The following is a 15,236-nucleotide window of genomic DNA, read 5'->3' as shown; positions in this document are numbered from 1 at the left end:
ATGCCCGAAACTGACCTTCATACCTCATAAAATAGAAATGTATATAAAGCTGAGAGCGCAGAAACAGGACACGTTTAGTAATCATCCGAGGCTTTCCAAATGGCCTCGGCGGGGCTGCACATGCTTCGTGCTCTCCCACACATCATGTTCCCCTGCAAGGTGTGAACAGGACACGTTATCACGAAGTGAGCTCACCCTTTCCTTCTATCAGCCTCCTCCTTTTCAGTGCCAAAAGATTTGGGGGGATTTGTCGGATACCGACCTCAAATCAACTATATATGGTTTGGCTTATCTCCAAGACAGGAAAATGTAATGTTCCATATCTTCCAGAATTCCAGTGAGGTTTGACTCGGGACCTGTGCCAACGTGCAATCCAGCAACAGTGTTGATATTAAACTACTTTCAGGTTCGGAGGACTATGAATTCATTTGATCCAAGATTCCCACACTACAAACTATAATTACTAGCAATTGTAGTAGGCCTGTTCACAGAATCAGTTTTAATGATGCTACTGTAACACACATAGACTTAGGGTCTAATTAGAACTTGAGCAGTTGTCCAGCGGTGCCACCACCGTGCTGTTTGCAGGAGGACGCCAAGATCATAGTGCGTCCACCATCCGGGCGGGTGGTGCAGCAGCGGTCTAACGGCAGTGGTCTGTCAGGCTCATGGGAGAGCCTAACATGCAGACGGCCACAATGAGAGCACCAACTGCATGTTCCTCCACAGTGTGGCAGGCATTCCACACCATGCAGGAACTAGGGGTACAAATCACAACATGTGCCCCCCCCCCCCCCCCTGCATGCACCCCCAGGAGCGGCGGGTGGCCATGTTGGGGCCCCCTTAGTTGCCTCTCCGCCACCCTTTTTATGGCTGGCTCACCGCCATGAAAGGGGCGGTGGAAAGCCAACTCATAATATGCTGGGGGTGCCGCAGCAGCACTGCCAGCATATTGTTGCTTCTGACCGCTGCAGCTCCCCAGCGGACAAAGAGGTCCTGTGGCGGTCAGACCGGCACACTCTTAATACTGCGGGCAGGCCAGCAGTGTGACAGTGGTCGAACCGCTACCGTGAGTACGGCCACCATACTCGTAATAAGGCCCTAAGTATGTATTTACACCTATAAGTGTAGATTTTCCAGTATAGTGCATTTCAAAGCCGCTTGGTAGACAGCAAGAAGTCATACGCAGTCTCAAACCATGGCCTCTTCCATTGTGTAGTTGTGCAGCTTCATCAAGGGGAATATTGTAAGACCTTGCAGTGCAGCAGTCCCACACCTCTCAAAGAGGATCAATACAATGCAGGCCCTGCCTAAATGTACCAGATGGCCCATCATTCTGCGTTGTGGCACAGGCCTCAATATTTACCTTTTCTGTGCCAGTATGACTGTACAGGGACCCGCAGCTGAACAGAAAATGCAAACGTAAGATCTTGCAAGAATCGATTTTGCTATCAGGCTGTTATTTCTTTTTATGGTCTGGCTTGACAGTGCAGCTATCGCCAGACAATTATGTGATCATCACTTAAGAGAGACCGTGGCTCCACCCACGTGTTGGGAGCCAGGAGTACATGTTTTGTGCAGAAGTTTTAAGCTTTCACACAAAAATGTTTTGCCCTTTAGCAGCTGTGCTCATTTTGTTTATTTAGCAAGCTACCTAAGCTTGAACTTTCAGGGACACAGAAATGACAAAGCAATGCTATTAAAGTGTCTTAAATAACTAGATATTTTATTTTGCTTTTCTCTAGCAGTCGCATAGTTGGTAGGAGGGCAGTCAGATGTTTAGGTCTGGCCAGACAGTGCAACTGTCACCAAATCTTGTTGTACAGTTCTTTGCTTCAACACAAATACATATTCACTCCCATGCTACTTACTTGTAATGCTTCACATTACCATACAACATTTCTTTAACGCCAGTCCTACTGCCATTGCCAGTACTAAAGATTGTTCCTGCTAGCCTACAATGAAGAGCTTGGCTGATTAAGCGAGATGGTGAACTCGCTACCAGCTGCTCCAAATCTAGACTCAAAATGTATGGTTTCAGTAAACCTGGCACCAGCACTTGTATCTGTACGTGAGTGTATCACAGCCAGAACTACTGAATCCAAATTGGGGGCTCAACTAATCCTGCTCCAAGGCCTGATCAACGCAAGAAACAATAGCTTGCATACACGGCTATTGGGAAACAAGGATGTGGCAAGGACGTGGAAGGCTTGATCGGTCAAGAACACAGTCCATATTGCTTAAAAAACACAGGCATTGGCAAAACCACTAGGTCTCACCCATAGGCGAGCTCTGGTCTTTGGCAACTGGGTAGGGATGTATTGGGAGATGGGGTGCAGAGGGTGGTGGATAAAGGGATGCATCAAAAAAGCGATCTAAAGCGGCCTGGGCTGACCGCTTCCTACCATTTTTTGAGTAGAAGAGCTAATGTTGCAATGCCTCTTAGTGCCGGTGCAATCAGCTGGTATCGACAATAACGAAGTGGGACAGCCCTAAACAACAATTTCACTTTTTGGGGAATTGGCTAATTACAATTCCTCACTAAGCACAATACAGACTTACTCTTTCAGCATGCAAATCAGCCAAGAAAGAAACTTGAGCATGTCAAACTCCTCACCGCGCAGGTGGGAGGGACCATATGCAATGTAGCTAATGCTCATGTGAAGCAAACTAATACCTTTGATGAAACTGGCAAAATATAAAGCTGCAACAAAAAAAAGCATTGGCAAAGCTTTGCCAATGCTTTTTTTCTGGGGAGGTGGAAGGGCCAAAAGCAATGACAGGAGGGTATTCGGGAATAAAAAGCAATGACGGGAGTGTGGGGGGTAAATTGAAAGTAGTGAAGGAAGGGTGAAAGCAGCGTAATTGAATGCAGTGACGTGAGGGGGGCCAGATTGAAAACAATGATGCAAAGGTGGGAAGGTTTGAAAGCATGAACACAAAAAAAATCTGCTCTTGTGTAACGTAATACGCGTAAAGCGCTCCAATTGTTTGGGCAGATTTTGCGCTATATGAATACAGAAACAGTACCTGAATCACAGTGCGAGCAGCAGATGGCCAGTGGAGGGACATTTATCAAACCTAACTAATGTGTACTTGGTCCGTGTACCAAGGCAAAAATAAATAAAAAGGAGTGACGCATGACAAGCGCTGCCCAATGAGAAGGTAGCAAAAAAGGCAATGATACCAACAAATGGTAAGCTATGGGCGGGTTCCAAGCCTATTATGGACCACAAGTGTCATGCAGGATTGACTTAAAAATCACAAGACTAATCTCAGCAATAAATTGCTACTAAGGGTGACTCAGTCCCTGATTTTGAAAAATTCACGATCCTCCACTGTGCAGACTGCTTCCTCCCTGAGGCAAAGTTTTACCCTCTCTAAAGACACCAAGATTAAAACCCCCCACAACTGAAGCTAGGAAGCGGGTTCTCTTAATAGCAGGATTACACTGACAAAATCATTTATGTAATCTCTTTCTCTGGTCGCTATTGAGCCAGAGGGTGTTTACCTCGTGTAAAGTTCTCACATCTTCTTTTGGAGATCGGCTGGGTGTGCAGATCATGCTAATGCATCACATATGTCGTCTTGCAAGAGGAAAAATCAGTAGTAATGCATCAACTCACCCGCCTCATGTGGAAAGTTGGTGTTCATGCTCAGAGCCAGGTTGGAGTTAATGCGCCGAGCAAGGAGTGCTGTGTTGGGACACTGAGGCAGGAGTGTTGTGTTGAGACATTGATGCACTGAACATTGGTCAGGACCACTGCTACTACCACTCTTTTGTTTGGTGCCAGAGGCCCTCTCTTTTGAGAGTTCCATTTTTGTTAATGACCTTCGCTCAAGCAAGATGGAGGTTACGCATTTCCAGGTCAATTCAGGAAGTGTTATTTTGGAGCTCCTATACAAGGCTGTTTACTCTCACTCGCATTTGGAATCGGCAAGGTGGAGTGCAAGGAAGGTTGTCCCTATCATCTTCCAAGGGGCATTCAAGACAAAGTAAGACAAGACAAGGTAAGGGGTGATTTTCAGTCATCTCTTATTTATGAGTGATAAGAGGCGACCTCTGATCAGAGGGAGGGAGCCTCTGATCTTCAGCTGACCGGAGGGAGGAGATGAAGGGAGTCAATCAATCAAGAGTATTTGTAAAGAGCGCTACTCACCTGCTAGGGTCTCAAGGCGTTCGGGGGGGGTGGGGGGTTGCTGCTACTGCTCGAAAAACCAGGGGGGGGTTGCTGCTGCTACTGCTCGAAAAACCAGGTCTTGAGTTGCTTCCTGAAGGAGAGATGGTCCTGGGTGAGTCGTAGGTGGGTGGGGAGGGTGTTCCAGGTCTTGGCCGCCAGGTAAGTGAAGGATCTTCCTCCGGTGGTGGTTCTGCGGATCCGTGGGACGGTGGCGAGGGCGAGGCTGGCGGAGCGGAGCTGGCGGGTTGGCGTGTAGAATGTGAGGTGGTTGTTGAGGTATTCGGGGCCCAAGTCGTGGAGAGCCCTATGTGCGTGGGTGAGGAGTCTGAACGTGATCCTTTTGCTGACGGGGAGCCAGTGCAGGTCCCTCAATTGGGCGGAGATGTGGCTGTGTCGGGGGATGTCCAAGACGAGTCGTGCTGAGGCGTACTGGATGGGCTGGAGTCTTTTCTGTAGTTTGGCGGTGGTCCCAGCGTAGGGGGTGTTCCCGTAGTCCAGACGGCTGGTGACGAGGGCCTGGGTGACCGCTTTCCTGGTTCCAGTGGGGATCAGCGGAAGATCTTATGGAGCATGCGAAGAGTGTTGAAGCAGGAGGAGGTAACGGCGTTAACTTGCTTGGCCATCGTGAGGTAGGAGTCAAGGATGAAGCTGAGGTTGCGTGCGTGGCACGTGGGCCGTGGAGGGGGGCCCAGAGCAGGAGGCCACCAGGAGGTGATCTATTTCAGGGCCTTTCCTTGGATCCCGGCGTGGCAGAGGCGGGTTGTCAGGTTGCAGTGGCAGACCGTGTCGAACGCAGCCGAAAGGTCGAGCAGGATGAGGGCGACAGTTTCTCCATTGTCCAGCAGGGGTCGGTGGCCGCGATGAGGGCGGTCTCGGTGCTGTGGTTCGCTCGGAATCCGGACTGCAATGGGTCGAGGGAGCCGTTCGTCTCCAGGAAGGCTGTGTAGATTGTCAATGTAGATTGGTTGCACAATGGGTGCTGCTGATAGCCCTGTCTTGCCTCTTGTACCACAGGCACTATCCCTGTGTTAGGTGTCATGAACGCAGCTTAAAACAGAGCTTTCTCATAGAGTTCAAACAATTCAAAAATGACAATTCTGTTCACCAAATGAAATTCAGAAGAAAGAATGATGAAAAGCAACACAAGAATTATAGAAGAAACTTATTATTTGTATCTTCAAATCAAATTCATATTTTCCAAGGGAACAGAATTGTCATTTCTGAATTGTTTGATCTCCTCAGGGCTAGTGTGGTAGCCATTTGAGGTCTTTTCAACGATTTTAAACTGTGACAATAATTATAACAGTGACTGATTATTTCAGTTTAGGAGCTCAAGCTACATAGACCTTACTACGCTGTAAGTTTTGAATCTCAAAATAAAACCCTTGTCTGTACCTTTCTGAATACAGAAGGTCTGTGACACGCCACCAAACATAGTCCCTTTATAACCTATTTGCATACCTTCTATTCACCCTCCGTGCACCACATTCTGTGCATTGACTCCACTAACCGTTCCACTCACATAAAAAAAATCACTAGTTGGTGTCCTGTCACTCACCCTAACCATGCTCACTGCATTTCCTTCACTTGCCCTATAGCCCTAAAAAAAAAACTACCTGGCATCATGCTACCATTCAAACCCATCTGCTGTGCATCCCCTTGACCTATAAAGTTAGAGCTGCAGTCTGCGCTCCAGACATTAACAGCAGAGAGCTAGTGTTAGTCAGCATGGGTCTGCAGTCCACACTGACAGGGGAGATGATGGCAGGTGGTACAGAGCCATCATCCAGATTCCTATTCCTCTTTCCTGTATCTAGTGCTTTCTTGCAGGAGGTGACAGACTGGAATCAGTGAGAGCATAGGCCACAGGGCCCATTGCTTCAGTAATCTAATAGGAGAGTAGTGAAAAACATGTTTTTTCACTATTCTCAAGTTAAAGCAGTGAACAACTGGGGCTTGCAATCAGTGTTCAGATTATACCGATTGTTTCTATAAGGCCCACAAACCCTTATTATCTGAAGTAAAAATTACCTGTTGTTAGAGGAGAGCTCATACAAATTAACCAAACATTTTCCTCCTACCATGCAAGCATCTGATCAACAAAACATAGTAGCCTCTCATATCGGATATTGCTTTTTGCCTTAAATGGCATGCTTCCTCAGAGTGCTCAACACTATCCTAAATAAATTATGAAAAATGCAGCATCTGCCCTCACCACCCCAGACCAGCTTGTCATGCTCTTTTTCATTAGAAGTGCCTCTTCCCCATTGCAACACAAGCATTCCTTCTATCAGCATATACATTTAAATTACTTCACATGTTCTGGTGTAATGGCTTAAACTTTCAATGAGTGAACCTTTCAGAGTCCTCTAACATTGCTCCGGTGTTCTATGGTAACACAACGCCATCAGACATCACCCTGTCAACTTCTCTTTTATTTCTTCAGGCATACTGTGAGAAAAGACCAAATAACAGTACAAACCAATACATTAGCACCAAAAACTCTTCTCCTTAATTCCAATTTAGGACCATGGCGATTCTATGAAGCAGCTTCTAAGTCCTTAGGATACAACAAAAATACCTTATATTTATCCATGATGCCCTGGAAACTACAACAGCAACCTCAAAGAGCACACTATAAGAAACCCAAGCCTAATTCCATTTATGTTTCTTAGAAAGTAAATAATTTAATATTTATTACATTTTCACACCAATGAGAACAAATTAATTACAGTCAGTAACGCCTTCTCTGGGAGAAACAGTCTAATCGCAGATTCCACACCAACTGAATTGTAATTTACAGCATTACCATTATGCTCAAGTAAGTGGGATTGAACAACTTCACAACTACAATGTTCCGCTCCAGAAGTGATGTGTGAAGTTGAATATAGGTGCCACCCAAATACAATGTTATCCGTTGCTTTCTGAGCAGTCCTTGCTCCGAGACGCAGAGTCAATTTGCAGACTTTCTTGGACCAGTCAGAAGATTTCTAAAGTGGGATCTGTTTAGATGGTGGAAAAAAGTTTAGTTCACAGAACAGGGAAGATCAGAGGGGAATCTGTAGTTAAGAGTCTCTACCAGAAAACGCATTACAAGGGTAAGTAAATTGTTCTTCTGATAAAGACTTCTAATGGCAGATCCTGTGCGCATTCGACACATTTTGAATAGATACCAAAGCAGTACCATCCAGGAGGAGGGTGTGTGAACTGGCTCAAACCAGAGAGTCCTGCAGGACCAAGAGGGCAAAATGCTCATTTCGATGAACATTGATGTTTATGCAGTAATGCTTCATGAACATATGGTGTGGCGTCCATGTATCAGCCTGGCAAATGTCCAGAACAAGCAGTCTGAAACCAAAGCAGTGGCAGCAAGCTCGAAACTAGTGGAATGAACATGCAATCCCTCCTGAGGCTGCTTTTTAGCAAATGCATAGCAGATTTTAATGCAGAGGATGATTCAGCCGGAGACGCTCCTCTTCTACACTGCCTAGCGCATTTTCGCTCCTGCAAATCCAATACACAGCTTATCATCTGGTGCGCTCTAGTATGATCAACATAAAAACTAAGAGCCCTTCGGATTCAACTGATGGAGTCTCGCCTCCTCTTTAGAAGGGTGATGTTGAGCAAAGAACATTGGGAGGCTGATGTTTTGCCCAAAGTAAAAAGGAAGTCAAAATAGGAGGTGAAAGGAAGCGTGGTTACTCAAAACCAGTTTGTCTGGGAAGAACATGGTGTATAGCAGGTTGATTGAAGGGGTTGCAGCTCTCTCACCCACTGCACCAATGTTATGGGGACAAGGAAGGCTGTCTTGAGGGTAAGTAGCCATAGAGGACAGCTGTTCACAGGTTCAAAGGGAGTACTTATAAGGAACCTAAGACACAAATTTACGTCCCACTAGGGGATAATGAATGGAAGAGGAGGAAACGTATGTTACAAACCTTTCAAAAACCATATCACAGCAGGTGATTAAAACAAAGAAGATTGATCCATAAATCCTAAAAAAAAAGCAAAAAAACAGAAAGATACCCTTTAACTGTATCCAATCTTGCGAGTGCCAAACAAAGCTACAAACCTGTCCTGACAACAAGTAGGCACAGATTTAGTCTAGGGATGCCTGGCTGACAGGTCAAAAGTAGTCAACTGCCCCTGCGCAATCACCAAGCATGATGGTGGAGCAGCACACGTCCAGATGCAGGACTCTGCCCTGCTGCTGTGACAGGGGATCTCCTAGAAGGGGAGCCTGAATGGAGGACAGATGATCATGCCCAAGAGTTTGGGGTACTAAACATTCTTTGCAAAATCTGATTCCACTAGGGTGATTGGGCAGTCATTCCTGATTTTCTTCAGAACCCGGGGCAGGAGAGGGATCGGCGGAAAGGCATACAGGAATCCCAAATTCCACTCTCAATGGAATGGGTCTCCAAGCGAGAGATGCCTTGAAAACTCCAAGGCGCAAAAGAGCTGACACTGTGCATTCTCGGCGGTGGCCAAAAGATCAAGCTAAGTTTCCCCGCATTTGCTGAAGAAACCCAGCTCCACATACAGTAATAACTTTCACTTTTCGATCCGCTAGGCGTTGATGGCTGAGTTCATCCAACCTGCAGTTTAGAGATCCTGCCAGATGTTAAACCACCATGAAAATGTGCTGGCATTCAAGCTACTTCTAAAAGGTGCAGAGCCTCCCAACACAGAGTCCACGACCCTCTCTGCCTTGCTTGTTGCAGTACCTCATGGCAGTGGTTTTGTCTGAACACCTATACCAGCCTCCCTTTGATTGATTACAAGGAGGCTTTCAACTACAAGCATCCCCAACCCAAAAGCGATGCATCAGTCATAATTGTCCGCTCTGGATGGGGTAGGGAGAGGGGTCAGCTGCTGACCTAATTGCGGTCCAGCATCCACCACTGTTGATCTTTTGTGGTCTCCTCTGAAATCTGGACCAGATTGGAAAGATACCCCTGGAGCTGTACCCACTGGAACTTCAGATTCCACGGCAGAGTCAGCATATGACATCTGTGTGCTTGAACAACGGAATGCAGGATATCAGTCCCAGCAGCCGCAGAGTCTTCCACACTAAGATCCAGGACAGAGGCTGAAACATGGAGATCATATCCTAAATATCATGGATTCTCTTCTCCGGGGGACAGCAGCAAAGCAGCAACATTTCTAGAAACGGTCTATTTAAGTGAAGAGTCTGTGTAGTAAAGTGTGACTTCAGCATGTTGACAGTGAACCCAAATGTGGATGGTCATCCATCAGCCATTCAGAGGGTGGTGGAAGATGTGTCAGGGTTTTGAAAAATGGGTAAAGCATAACCCTGCTGAACATTGTGTTGGACCCACCTGCCTGACGTTTTCGCCTGCATCCCTGGCAGAAAGATCCTGCCTCCAACAGGGTAACGGAGTGCCACAAAGGCATGCTAAAGAGGCGTTGCTGATGTGGCAGCTGGGGATGAGGAAGACTGGGCTGCCTACTATTCATGTAGTCCTTTCCGATGGGTACCAGGGCCACAAAAGGGCTGGGCAGATTGTTGGACCCTTCAGGGCTGTTGGCATTATTGGGAGCCGCTGCCAAAGCCCCGGAGGGGGCAAAACTGCTGGTGTGGCTGGCAAGCACAATGGGTCATGTAGCAGGCTGTAGCCTTGCTATCTTAACAGCGCTCCATGGCCGAGTTGGCTTTATCTCCAAACAGTCGGGACCATCGAATGGCATGCCCATAAGATTGGCCTGAACATCTTCTGAAAAGCCAGTAGATTACAACTATGCATGTATACAAATGGCCACACTAGTGCCAACTGCCATACCAAGTGGTATCCAGTTTACAGTAGATGGTGTACTTGGCTGCACTACAACCATCCAGCATGGCCTAAGAAACAGTGGTCAATACTTGGGTCAACAAGTCTCACAAGGCATGAGAATAATGGCCTAGCAGGCAGATGGCGTTCAAGTAACTGGAGAAAACCCTCTTAACATAGGTCTCTATCCTCTTCAACTCCAGGCCAAGAGGTGTAGTAGGAAAAGAGTTTGGTTGCACTCTGCTGGTCGAAGCCTACACCACAAGGGTTTCTAGATCAGGGTGCTGAGAGATGAAGGCAAGGTCGTCTGGCTCAGGGCAATGGCATCCAGTGATCTGGGGATGCACGGGTGGGCATGGGCACTATGTGGCCAAGGTACCTAAGAGCATACCCTTCATTAAATAGGAGCAGGGGCTCAGAACTCAACTGGTCAGGCTGCAACACCTCAGTCAGACTGTTGGTTTCAAACTCCTGAGAGGTAAAGTGAAGATCAAAGACCACCGCCGACTTTCGCATAATCATAGCGAAAGAGGTACTCTCTTCTGTGACAGGTTGTGGTGAGGAGAAAACAAGGCCAGTGTCTGGGAAGGTATTCTAACCAATAGCATCCTGAAGATCCTCATACCAGGTTCCCTCAGAGTATGGTAGGATAATCTCATGTCTGGTGCCATAGCTTCCACTATCTGAATCTGTGCAGAAAACTTCATGAAGAACCTGAGACCTACAAGGAGGTAGGGGCATTGTGTCCGAGTCAGAAGGGTAGTAAAAAAGGTTGTGACTCAGAAAGAGGAGCTTGTGTCTTTGATCGAGGTCAGAGTGGATCCGTCTTGGCATCAGACAGTGCTATAGGTTGTCCGTCATCATCCAGAGGCAACAGCATAAGTGTCAGTGGACCGCGTTCCGGTGTGGGTTATGGCACCGTGGAGGGAACTGGTACCGAAGCTGGTCTAAAGCCCTGAGCGAAGCCAGAGGGCCCAGCTGGGGCCTACCTTTAGACCTCGAGCAGGGGCCTACCTTTAGACCTCGAGCAGGGTCCTGAGGTGCACACACCACACCACAAAGAGCTTACCTTCCTGATCTCGAATTGGCTTGAGGAACTATTACTGTGATCCGACCATATTCACCACATGCAAATAACATGTGGATCAGTCATATACGTTTGCGGCATTCCCTACAGTGTTTATGCACTGTAGTCTTGGAAAGTCACATAATTCCCATGCACACAGAAGAATGTAGCCAATTTAGAGTCTCAATGAGATGAGGGGTAGCTCTAGATCCGTGTCTGTTGGCATGGAAAGACAGGAGCTGATGTCAGCACACATGGATGTGCTCGTATAGGCCTGCACACGTCACATCCGACACGGGACAATGTTGACATGTAGCTGCCAGCACCACCTGCAGGAGCGCAGAGGTACTGCTAAACATTTTCCAGATACAGTCTGACACCTGGGGGAATATCCAAAATGTGAAGAAAGTGTGGTTAGGAATCCGTATCAGAAAATTATTGTTGAATATTCTGCACTCCTTACAAACAACCACTTCATTAAGAGAGTAGGTGTAACTATGGCTATGCCAGTTGGGAGGCTATTCACAGGCCTTTGTAATGGAAGCCTTCTTGATCCTCATAACGCTCCTTCTAAATACTATTCATCGACTCAGACTTCCTGAATTGTATCATCTCTGGAGCATGGGCTTTTGTTACCTGGAGCTTCTCTTGTCTACACAGTCGTAAGATTCTGGCAATTAAATGAAAAGCACTGCTCTACAGTCAATTAGTCTGAGAACAATATCAACTGCAGTTTGCTGAATTTCTCATTCACTCATTCATACAATCCCATCTTAAGGACTTGTGGGTTTAGTCCAAGTGCCCTATCTTCTTTAAGTATCTATATTGGTGCTTGTCGTTAGACAGCTTTTCAGACTATGGTCTGTGAGGAGCCTCTATGAGAGGTCTTCGCATCAATGCTCTAGGTTGCATTCTCAGGACTCCTAATTAATTCTGTTAATTTAGATATTTCAAATAGTGCAAACCTGGCTGCAGCAAGTGGTTGAGAGTTTACAGAGGATATTGTTCTTTTGCTTTAGGGCATCTCCTATAAGAGGCACTGTACACAGAACAGTACTGAGTGTACTGGGGAGCAGTTGAAACCAGATTATAGAGCAGAGAAATGGCTGTGGAGTGGCCTGGGGACAAGTAACTGGGACAGATCACTTTGTAAATCTCATGTTTATGCAATACACACAAAAAAAATTATATTACACATATTTACAATTCAAGACACACTGACAAAGATTCTGGCAAATTCTCCATTTCCATCGGTATCAGAAGGCATAGTTGTAGAAATTGATCTACAGTGGGAGTCCATCTGCTCCTGCTAGCAGGCCAACCACTTGAATATTACTTACCATAGATATTCCGTTTGCAACATTCGCCCTATGTTCCATCTGGTTTATCTGAGCTGATAGATTCCCCCACCTTGTTGTTAGTGGCAGGAACGTCACAATTCGCGCTGCAGTTCTAATTTCAACATCAGTCATACGGCTGTACCAATACAATTGTTGCTTGATTAAGTGCCAAGAAGGCCCTATCACGATTTAGTTGGAATCTGTACAGTGAAAGCATTCCTTCAAAACAGCTTTGGAGTACTACAACAGGGAGCTGGAAATAACTGCTTGTTGGCAAACGGACGTGATATTAGGACATCCAGGTCTTTCAAGATTTATGGAAGTACATTTCCCTGATGGTCAAGGTGATTTCCAACGTATGGCTGCCTGGAACAAGAAGACTGTTCTATTTTTAGACTTTGGGAAATAGACAGGATAGTAATCTTACATCCAACTACCTCAGCAAATGAGACTGAGAATAATTTGTAAGAATGGTTAAACGTATCGGTTTGAAGCATTGGATGGCCCCACAACTGCAAAACAAGATGTTATCTCCTCACACTGTCTCTGCAGGTACATGTATTAGAGTTTGGAGGGTATAACAACAGTGATAGGGAAGACATACTGAAAGAACATTAAAAATGTTTATAAAAGGCCCTACTCGCAGGTGGTAAGAAAAACCCACGAAAAAACTTGCTAGAACGAAAGCATAGGTGTAAAGAGATATTCATTATAAGTGTAAGTCTGCAGCCAGAGCAAGCATGCCAAGTCTCAACTCCTCTGACCAAGGCGGAGAGTGCTAAGCAAAAATGTCCAGCTTTACTCTGCTAAATGCTGTGATCCATCACGAACAGGCTTGGTGGTAACTAAAGTTAAATTACCATTGACTGCGGAGCTCTTCAGTGGACAGGAAATTGACATGTCTTCAGTCCTAACCTACGTATGATCGTTTATAAACCTTCATCCTTGTGAACTTTTAATTTATTAAATGGCCGGGCTGAAGTTTTGTTTAATAGGGAGTCTCCTTCCTCAATGTGAATAATGTTGTCAAGCGTGTCATGTACAAATAGAAACCTGCTAAAGTGAAATACATTAGTGCTTCTTAGGAATCTTCGAATGTATAATTACAATAGAAACTTAATATGAAAAAAAGGTAACCGTTAATTAGTTATTTTTCGTCTTAAACCACTCTACTTACCCTATAAAATGCAGTTGTCAATGGAAGTAACTGGGCTGCGATGCTGTATTCCTCTGAACAGGAGCAATCCTAGAAGAAAAAGAACAGTGAGCAAAACTATTCATAGGACTCAATGTAAGTTGAAAAGAGCGGTATAATTTAAGCTATTTATCAATTTTCATTATAAGGAATAGTGCACACAATAAGTATGAAATGTTTCTAGAAAAAAGCACCAACAATTATAACATTCAATGTTACACTAAGACATTGCATTTTTCAGCCACATATAATTGCAAACTTCGCACTAATTCCATTAAATAATTGCTTGTATACACATGCACACACCCGCAAATTGCTGAGTAATGGCTGTGAAAAAGTCCACTGTTTGCCAAGAGCTGTATTTCGACGAAGGATTCTAATATTTGTACAAATGCATTTTAGCATTTCAATTTGCACAGCGGCCAGTAGCGGCTGGTGTCTGGGTAAAGTGGTGGGCAGAGGGAGAGAGGGGATGGGAACGGACAACAACAAAAAAAGAAAAAAGAAGAGACATTACCTGTTCCGATGCTGCAACGCTCCTCTCTGGCTCCGTCGCCATGCATTGCAGGCACAGGCTCCCAGAATCCCCTGGGCCAATCCTGACGCTGCATGAAAGCAGCGTCAGGATTGGCCTGAGCGCCAATGATTTGCGCTCCCAGGGAGAATGGGAGCCTGTGGTCGCTGGTCTCTCCAAGAGAGAGCTTCAGTGCGCATGACGGTTTTTGCCGGATCTCAGGCCGGCCAAACCGTCTCGCACACTGACAACCAGTGCACCTACCACTCTCCCTCTGCCTGTCATTCCCTTGGCCAGCCCCCAAGCAACGCTACGAAGAAAAATAAAACAATAGTAAACAGAGGTTCATTATTGTTTTATTTTTATTTTATTTTTCTGTAGGCAGGGGGGGCTACGCTCCTCCGCCATAGTAGCGGAGCCACCGCTGACAGTGGCTGGCCTGTCTTGCCTCAAAAATTGTTGTGTTTGCTTTTAGCCAATACACAACTTGCGTCTACAATCCAATTATGTTTGCACTGAGAAGACAGATGGTAAAGGGAGTTACAGTTGACTTGGAGCATCACTCCTAATTTTCAACATGCCTTTTTTGAAGTTTATAGTTTGATATTCAAAACTCTCTGTGCAGGCTATGAAATGGATTCTGGTGTCGACATTGGTTAATTTACTCCCTAACAGATGTGATGTGGTTGAGATGTGGAAAATATCTGTATATCGTTACATCGCTATATGATTGAAGGCTGGGAATTATTTATTCCACAAAAAAGCGCAGTGGCGGTGTTGAGAATAGACTACACTATTTGGGTATGCTGAAGGAATTTTGAGGATATGAACTTCTTTACAGTTTATATACCCTGAAGAAGTGCAGTAGAATGAAAAGCGTTGGCTATAGTTGTGATAAATTCTTTGCAAAATTAGAATTTCTGGAATCTAATAAAGAAGAAACAATACTGCCTAGAACAGTCTTTTTAGGTCCCGCCTTAAGGCAAAAAGACCTTTTGGGATCGCTTTGGCTTTTCAGCCAAGCACGTGCACACGTGCATGTCTGGAGATTCACTTGAGGGAGCGGGTACCACCATATGGTGGCAATTATCGCTCCCGCAAGTGAATCTCGCAGCCCCCCTCCTCCCCCCTGCTGCCGCGCCTAC

General features: G+C 45.7%; 1 protein-coding gene across 5 annotated transcripts in view; it reads right to left on the bottom strand.

Annotated features, from left to right (window-relative positions):
- SBF2 (SET binding factor 2) overlaps positions 1–15,236 on the bottom strand; it is a 2,158,806-nt gene that overhangs the window by 916,458 nt on the left and 1,227,112 nt on the right. For all 5 annotated transcript variants that reach the window (XM_086955965.1, XM_086955960.1, XM_086955962.1 and 2 more), the window contains exon 17: positions 13,560–13,628. In XM_086955965.1, the coding sequence (XP_086812091.1) occupies positions 13,560–13,628 (69 nt within the window). The remainder of the gene's footprint in view (positions 1–13,559; positions 13,629–15,236) is intronic.

Source organism: Lissotriton vulgaris, chromosome 2_1 (assembly GCF_964263255.1).
Source record: "Lissotriton vulgaris chromosome 2_1, aLisVul1.2, whole genome shotgun sequence".
In the NCBI taxonomy this organism is placed as follows: domain Eukaryota; kingdom Metazoa; phylum Chordata; class Amphibia; order Caudata; family Salamandridae; genus Lissotriton; species Lissotriton vulgaris.
Note: the sequence above shows the minus strand (reverse complement) of the source record. Positions and strands in the feature narration are given on the sequence as shown.